Source organism: Glycine soja, chromosome 16 (genome assembly GCF_004193775.1).
Source record: "Glycine soja cultivar W05 chromosome 16, ASM419377v2, whole genome shotgun sequence".
NCBI lineage: Eukaryota > Viridiplantae > Streptophyta > Magnoliopsida > Fabales > Fabaceae > Glycine > Glycine soja.
In genome coordinates, this window is record NC_041017.1 from 5,618,579 (window position 1) to 5,627,356 (window position 8,778).

At 33.5% G+C, this 8,778-nt stretch overlaps 1 protein-coding gene across 4 annotated transcripts; it reads left to right on the top strand.

Annotated features, from left to right (window-relative positions):
- The first annotated feature begins 3,791 nt into the window (after positions 1 to 3,791).
- LOC114389469 lies at positions 3,792 to 8,572 on the top strand. 4 transcript variants are annotated; one of them, XM_028350163.1, is made up of 4 exons: positions 3,792 to 3,941; positions 4,230 to 4,438; positions 4,534 to 4,650; positions 8,095 to 8,572. In XM_028350163.1, the coding sequence occupies exons 2-4, from the start codon at positions 4,238 to 4,240 to the stop codon at positions 8,143 to 8,145; spliced, it is 369 nt and encodes a 122-aa protein (XP_028205964.1). In that variant the 5' UTR covers positions 3,792 to 3,941; positions 4,230 to 4,237; the 3' UTR covers positions 8,146 to 8,572. The 4 variants fall into 4 exon arrangements, with proteins under 4 accessions (XP_028205964.1, XP_028205965.1, XP_028205966.1 ...); XM_028350164.1 differs by having other exon boundaries at positions 3,822 to 3,941; positions 4,212 to 4,438; XM_028350165.1 differs by having other exon boundaries at positions 3,823 to 3,941; positions 4,206 to 4,438.
- Positions 8,573 to 8,778: the final 206 nt, after the last annotated feature.

The following is an 8,778-nucleotide window of genomic DNA, read 5'->3' on the forward strand; positions in this document are numbered from 1 at the left end:
GGAAAGTGGACCCAACCCCTATAAATGGGCTTTAATCTCAAGCCCAACATAATCCTATTAGCATGTTGTTTCTGATTCTGAGGTACCTACCTTTTCAATGGGGTTGTTATTGGCTCTACCATTTTTCCTATTGGCACTACTTACATGGGTGTCTTTTAATTGTATTTCCAAATTATCCCTTGGATAGAAACATAATAGAAACACGTTTCTGTTATATACATGGAAATTTATAAAACATAATCATATTTCCATTGTAAATTTTTTAACGAGATCATATTTTCATTCCACATGAAAATCTCCTCACTTAAACTAAATTGTATAATTGGAATTGTAGGTTGTTTAAACTAAGTGCATTACTTATCTTAGTGTTAGCTATTCATGATTAATTAGTATCTTAGACTTCCTTATATGCATGCTTTATTAGCACATTATTTGAGTTCTCTTAAAACATAGTTCAATCAATATGTTCCATCCAAATTTATATACATATGCCTTTGGGGTGAGGGAAAAAGGAAGGGAAGAAAAGAGAATGATTTCATGAGTAAAGTGATGAGCTACATTGAATAGAATCATGTGTTAATGTCAGCTCTAACGTATGTCCCGTTTGCTTAGATTAAGACTCATTTCATGGCACCATATAGTCTAAGTATATGCATGAAGAGCACTATAAGTGTACGATGGGCATTCTATATGCACAATGAGCACTGTAATTGCACGGCTAGCATTTAATATGCATGAGGAAGCAATTTATGCGCACGATGAGCACTATAAGGACACGGTGAGCATTTTATATGCCTGAAAGTGCACGATGAGCATCTTATATGCATGAAAAGCATTTAATATATGTGCATGATGAAGCATTGTATATGTAAGATGAACACACCAGATACTATAAGCATTAGATATGTATGAAAAACACTTTATTTGCACAAGGATTTTGCCTGGTGTACGAATAATATCTTTCAGGCGAGATGAACATCATGTATGTATTATGATATAAGGCTAGTGAGACCAAGAGTAATGAGTAATTAGAGTTTTGTACCATAAATGTGATTATTAGGGAATGACAATGTGTAAACATTTGATATCATGGACTAGTATTAATTCCTGTGATAGTAGCTATTAATCTAAAAAGTAATTCTTCCTAAAGTTATACCTTGACATATCCTTGTTGTAAGTGAATAAGTATAAGTGCGTAAAATTGTGGATTTGCATATCCGACTTGTGAATTGCTGATGGTAAGGCAATCAAGTATAGGATGTGCCTTTTTTGTCTTCTTTATTGCAAGTTTTGTTTCTTCAATGTAGTGTCACGGCATATTAAGTTAACAACTAAAGGTATTGTAATAAGCATAAGAAAATCAATTTATGCATATAAATTTATGTACTATCAAGACGTTGATGTAATAAAAAAAATTACACGAAATCAGAATGGAAGAAGATTGTACCAATGCGGGAGAGGAATTGAAGAAGAGGGCTTGAGAAACATCCATTTCAATTTCCACTTAGACAATTAATCAAGCACATCAAATGCATGATTAACATGAACAATTTGATTTCATAGAATAATTGCTTTCTACATGAATAATGATGTTGAACGGGGGGAAGGGTTTGCACCAACAGAAATTGTTACAAAATGATAAATATGAGAAAAGAAAAAGGAGACGAGAAAGGGAAAGAAAAGAGAAAAGGAGGAGAAACACCATAGCTCATCATGCAACCGTCGAAAGTATCCCTGGGTGCCGAGTTCCTTGAAGAAAAAGAATATGCTTGAAGGGTGTCATTTGATTGTGTGTTTCTGAATAACACAAACACATGGTAATGTTTCTTGAACAACCACGCATTAAGTAACATAAGTCTTTCATTATTTTTAGGGGACAATTGAAACTGCAATTTATTGCTTGGAGAATTCAAAGAGTTTCGTAATTAATAGGTATAAAACCAGGAGATGGTAATTGGAGAATTCAAAGAATTTCATAATTAATGGAAAATAAATCTCTAGTTAATAGTTGGATAATTAATGGCAAAAAAATATTTTGATAATAGCGATTGTATGCATGGAAATTTAAAAGTTTATGCAAAAAAATTATGTAATATAGGTGGGACTAAGCTTGCAATTTGGGCGGGAATTGAGTTTTGCATAACTTATTAGCTTTAATAATAAAAGATGCTTCTAAGATACGATTGAAACCTTTATTTGAATTCAATTATGATTAGTATAATATTTTTAATAGTCTGACTAAATGAACTTGTTAGGAGAAAAATATTCACTTTGTGTACATTTGAGATTCCTCATAAATAATGGCTACTTCATACTAATATCATGATAAAAAATGAGCTTATTGATTATTTTTTTCAAATTTGTTGATATCAGTTACTAATTTACTCATACTACAAAAAGGGTGTGAGTGCATTAGCATTACCCTCTATTTATACTTATATCTCAATATCAATATAGGTTGTTAATTCGGTGTGACATGAAAAATAAGTCATATCGATGTAACTTATGTATCATCCAATCATATATTGGTATGTGTCTTATATCGTAACATTAGAAAATTTAGTTTAATTTTTCATTTTTTGTAATTAAAGTTCAAATATATTTTTACAAATATGATATTTTTATTTTTAATTTAATGTTTTATTAGAAAAACATTTGTATCCCTAATTAATTCATATTCTTCTTTATTCTAAACTTGACATTCCATTTTCTACATATAATCTTTTTCAATGTCATCAACAATATAACACTTTTCACACGCCGCTTCTTGCGTCGTGCTTTCTACCTGACCATGACCACCACAAAAGTTGAGTCTTATTAATATATTTTTTCTTTGCCTTAAAAGAAATGCTCTAATTATATCTAATAAATTGATCTCATAATTATCTTTTATCAAACATTAAAACAAATATATCATTTATCCAATATTAGAACAAATATATATTTTATAGATATACTTGTTTTAATCTTGGATAAAAGATATATGCATGATTATTAAACACTCGGGTTAACTCGTTAACTCTTATAAGTTTACGAGTTCACTTCCTTCCTATGAGTTGACTCGTGTGTAATTTTTTTTAATAAGTCATTTTGAGTTATTTTCTATCTATTTAATGTTCAATATACATTCATTTAATATGTTATTTTCAAATCAAAAAATTATCACCTTTAATTACATTAAACTCTTATTCCCTAATGCTCTACCATTATTATAACATATACAAGACTTGATTATTTAAGTATTATGAAATTTATTATTTAATATTTTACTTTATTATATTGTTGAAATATTTAATTAGTGTGTTATTTACAGATATTTTGTTATTATTTGTAGAGTCCACGAGTCCATCTATGAATCTCTCATGAATTTTGAGTTTGATAACCTTAGATACATGAGTTTTAATACGAGATCAAATTATTAAATATAATTAGAGTTTTTTTTTTTTAAAAGACAGAGAAAAATATATTAAAAACACTTAGCTTTTGCGTAGGGAATGCGAAGACAGAGCTCTCTGGTGGGTGGTTGGTGGCCAAGCTATTGAAGACAATGATAAAAATTATATACATAGGAAAGAAAAGACTATGTTTAGAATCAGAAAAAATATAAATTAATTAAAGATAAAAATGTCTTTTAATAAAATATTAAATTAAAAATAAAAATATCAAATTAAAAAAAAATCCTTGAATTTTAATTGCATAAAAATAAAAAACTAAACTAATGTATCAATATAAATCATATGATATTACTTTGATAACAAATAAGTGAGACAGTTATTTTCAACTCAAATCAATAGCATCTATTAAAATAAGTTTAGCGAATAAAACCATATCGTTTTGAATCACTGGAATTGCCCTGTGTCGCCCCTAAACTTAAAACCAGCCAAGGAGGGCATAAGCCGAAAGTGCGGACTGCTCTGTTCGCTTTAAAATCACCTGATAGGGTATTTCTTTTCAAATTGTTTTTCTTTTTTCATGTCACAGTTTGTGACTTCATGTTCATGCATACTTGTGTCTCTACAAATCTACATTCTATATTCTATTCTATTCTGCAAGCAACAATGGATTAACATGTTGCTGCAATACAAATATTTTCATTCTTATTGAGATTAAAGTGGGTCCCTCTAAATGGGCTTCAATCTCAGGCCCCAACATAATCTTACTTGCATGCGCACTGCATACTATGTGTTTGATTGTTTGATTTTGAGGGTAAGGTTTCTAACTTCTCATAGCCATCATTATGAGGATCTATGATGAATTTAAAGAGATAGTGAAGATTCAGAAGTTCCGAAGATTGGTGTCGTACAGTGGGTTCTACTGCTTCGCTACGCTCATAAGCTACTTTTACGTCAACAACACGACTAGGGCTGGTTTCTCTAGAGCCGATCAATTCTACGCCTCCTACCCTGCTGGTACCGAGCTTCTAACCGACACTACCAAGGTCTTCTTTTTCTTTTCTTTTCTTTGCATTTGGAAATTACTGCATATTATTTTGACCTAAGTATGATTTTTAGCGTGTTTGAAATTTGTGATCAGTTGTACAAAGCTGCTCTTGGAAACTGCTTCGAGGCTGAAGAGTGGGGTCCGTTTGAGTTCTGCGTCATGGCGAAGCACTTCGAGCGTCAAGGGAAGTCGCCATATGCATATCATGCGGTATGATGCATGATGCTTTCATTTTTTATATAATTCCTCTTAGTTTCAACAACATAATTTTATGGAGGTGTTATGTTATGAATTCCTTTATGGTGTGTTTGGATAAATAATTTTAAGATTTCAGAGAATTTGAAATGTGAACTTGTAAAGCAATTCAAATTGAAGCAATCAAATTTCATTCGATTATGAAATAGTAGTAATTTCTGTTGAATGCATGCGTAGAAGCATATATTTAGATCAATTGGAACTCCAAAACCTAACATAGACAAGGGCAAGCCTTTCAAATAGCCTAGAGAACCTTTCTTAACATGTACTTTATGTGATGATTGCTCCTGATTTGAATAAGCTTCCTCGAAGTGCATTTTCCTGGGTTTCAAGGTATCACTCTCTGACACTGTATGTGCACTAAAAAAAATTGCGACAAAGAAGGTCTCGATTTTGAACAGGATGCTTTGGGTTTATTGCTGCAAAATCCTGTGGTTCTGTTCGAGATGCAGGAATGATGCTTGCTTAGAGGAGTTTGCTTGATTTGGCTTTGTCATCTGACACTTCAAATATAGTTTTAGGTATTCTTAAAAAGAAGAGGAGAACTGTGGAGTGACACCAGGGGAAAGTGCTTGGGCAAATGTTGGTGCTTTGATAATCAATGATCACTTGTCAAGGTATATGTGGAATTTTTAAGAAAATGTTTCGCAACACCCCAAAGGTTTGGGATTGTGAAAAACTCATGTTTATCCCTGATCATTACATATTCCCCAATGCCGAACACGCTCACTACATTGTGGATATTTCAAGAAAGTTTTGTGTGGAGCAAGATATCAAGTACTTCTATGCTATTCAAGATTGCAGTAACTTCAGGGCTAATCCAGATTGTAAAGGTGTTTGTCATGTTGCTCTAGCACAGGAGGGTCGTTAGAGACCTGGAGCGGTCTTGTTGGTTACTAATTCTTACACCACATCAGCTGGAGTGTTAGGCCAATTTGCCATAGAAGTTGGTAGCACTGATGTAGTCATGTAGCTTTTATATTAGGGACAGGAAAGGTCTTACTCAAGGTGCCTCCAGCATTAAGATTTGTATTGGAAGGTGAAATGCCCTGTTATTTGCTTGCAAAGGGTCTAATTTTGCATATCAATGGTGAAATATCTATGTCTGGTGCATCATATAAAGGGATGAAGTTCGTAGGGACAACAATTGAAAATTTAAGTATGGAAGAAAGGATGGCAGTGTGCAACATGGTTGTAGAAGCTGTAGGGAAAAACAGTATTGTTGTGACCACATACAAATACCTTGGGGATATGACACTTGCACCATATGAACCAGTTTTTAGTGATGAAAATGCAAGATTTCTAGTCCAGTATAGATTTAATGCATCAAAGATGGAACCATTGGTCACAAAGCCACATTCCTCTGCTAATCTTGCTTTGGTGTGCGAGTGCAATAATGTGAAAATTGATAGAGTAGACATTGCATCATTCACTGGTGGGAAGACTGAAGATTTTATGTTGCAGCAAATGTTTTCTTAGCTCGTCGCACAACTGTCAAAGTTCCTATGTTTCTCGTTCCTGCTACACAAAAGGGTTTGGATGGTTATTCATCTCAAAACACAGCTCAAGGGCAAGTTTTACACCCCAAGACAAGGAATTCTTCATCCAAGAAAACATGGAATTTCTTTATCTAGTCCCACCTGTGACCACATTTTTAATCAGCATTCAGTTGAATTTGCTGTTGGTGCTGACAATCCAGAGAGTGCAATTTGTGCTAGCCTAGCCACTGGTTTGTTGGAGACAAGAAAATCTGATCAAATATTAGAGCAGATAAGTGAAGGACAGGTTTTTGCAAATTTAAAGCAAGAATTGGACACTGCTGATGTTACTGACTTGTCTGCATTGTACTTAATCTACCCAAGTGACTGATCACTCGACTCTTATTGCTGCAGCCATGCCTCTTTCAAAGGCCTGCCATGATCACAACCTTGAGGACAAAGTTGTTGTAAATGGGTGGAGTAATGTTATGACCCAATTCTTACTGAAGCCCAAAATAAGTGTTATTAGTCTCTTTTATTAAAAATAGGAAATATGTTCTAGAATGGGTTTGTTAGGAATCTGTTTTAGCTTGCTGTTAGTGTGCATAGCAGCTAGGTGTGCAATATGCTGCTACAAATATACATAACCATCGTACTGTGAGAATCAGATATGAATGAAAGCAGTTTAGCTTCCTATTTCCCTTCCTCTTGCTAATTTTTGTGGAGTTCTCCTTACTCGAAAGGGGCTTGTATCAAAGAGTCTTAGTGCATTGAGGATTTTTGTTTTATTAAGGAGATTTTGGAGGAAACTATTGGATAGAATTTTTGTTCCTCCTCTGTGAGTGGTGGACAGTGGAATGATTTGTGAGTGACAACTTGTGGCCTTCTCTGGAATGACAAGATAGATTTGTGATAGGAAAATGCTTGAAAAATTGCATTAAAAACTGTCTTCTGAAATGATAATTTTAGTGTTTGAGAAGATAAGGAAATAGAAATGTTTTTGCTATGTTATGTACTTCCAAACTTTTCTTTTTGGGTGTTAAAAGGCATTGATGTTTTTACCAGGCATACACAGTAGGGGCAAATCCAGTTTCCATAAGTGGAGGATGATAGACATAATTTCCTTATATCACCTGAAACTAGTTTAAAATTGTAGTATAATTCCCAGGATTAGGACTTCTTCTGTCATGTTAAAGTTATGTTTTTTCTTTTTGTGGTCTTAAAATTTGGATTGGAACTGTACTCAATCCTAAAAGATAACTCATAAGGTGAGAGTTTGCCCTCTAACTTTTATACACTATTTGGGTCATGTCACTAATCAATGTGAGATTTCCAACACACCCCACTTACATTGAGGGCAGGAAATCTTGAGTGTGAAGTTTACAAGATTGAACGTCTACATATATTGCTCGTTTGACCAGATATGCCCAATGACAACCAGTAGGATAGACTTTGATACCAACTTAGAATTTGGGTTTAAGCCTAACTTAATCCCAAAAGTTAGCTCATTACTCATTAGATGAGTGTTGTTCCTTATATACATTGTTTTAGTCATATCAGTAGTTAATGTGATATCTTCAACATCAGGCAGGCTTTTCTCATAGTATTTTCTCAAAGTAAACAGACCTTAGGTATTGGCTAGAGGAGCTTTTCTCTATGTTCTTTTGTATAACCAAGCAATAGCAGCTATGGCAGAAGCAGTACAAATATTTTTTTTTTACTTGCTTTTGCTGATAGTTAAATCAATTTATTAATCAAACCTTAGTAGATTATTCTTATTTTATATTATGCATAAAATCTTTTAGCATAATCTTAACCATGCTTCTGCGTTTGTTGAATTTTATTATTGTATTCCATTTCTTTTGGATCTCGAAAGTGTTTATGAAACTAACAACAATATAACATGTTTGGATTCTTACAGCAATATATGGCACACCTCCTTTCTCATGGACAGCTTGATGGGAGTGGTTAACTTATAAACTGATGACAGTAGAAATTCTTGCAATATATGAAGACGTGTAAAGCCAAATGAGAAAACTTGAGGTTTGAGAACTTGGTGAGATTGAACTTTCTATGTATTCTATAGCCTTACTTTTAACCTTTTAGGAATAAGGTACAAAATTTGTGGAGCATTTTGTCTGTTTTTTTGGTAGGGTAGCAACAAATGCTCAGCTTTCTTCCTTCTCTTCTTTGATATTCAAATCCCAATCAGTCTCAAGTGCTTTTTATTATGTTGTTAAACAGTACATGCTACAATACGTACTGACACTATCCTACTTAAGATGATTGTAAGGAATGTTGGCATTTGAACTGATATTGTAAGCATGTGTTTGGTGCTGCGGCATGTTGAACTCAACTCGATTAATTTTTCCCATATACATTGAAGCAACTTCTTCCCCTGGTCAACTTTTCACTTTTTTATGCATTTTTTCTGTGGCCACCATGAAACCAAACATTCACCAAGCATTCTACGTGAATCAAATCCAAAATGACAAAGAATACCTGAATGATGAGAGGTTGCAATTCACTTCACTCACGATGAGTGATGCTAACTGCTATTTGTTTTGGTTGGGTCATTTCCTACTACATCATTCGCAGAGAAGAG

Bases quoted from the DNA above. Each gene is read 5' to 3' on its own strand.
- LOC114389469 (XM_028350163.1), top strand. From the start codon at position 4,238: ATGAGGATCTATGATGAATTTAAAGAGATAGTGAAGATTCAGAAGTTC. The intron at 4,439-4,533 runs GTCTTCTTTTTC...ATTTGTGATCAG, and splicing joins TTCTAACCGACACTACCAAG to TTGTACAAAGCTGCTCTTGG. The intron at 4,651-8,094 runs GTATGATGCATG...GGATTCTTACAG, and splicing joins CGCCATATGCATATCATGCG to CAATATATGGCACACCTCCT.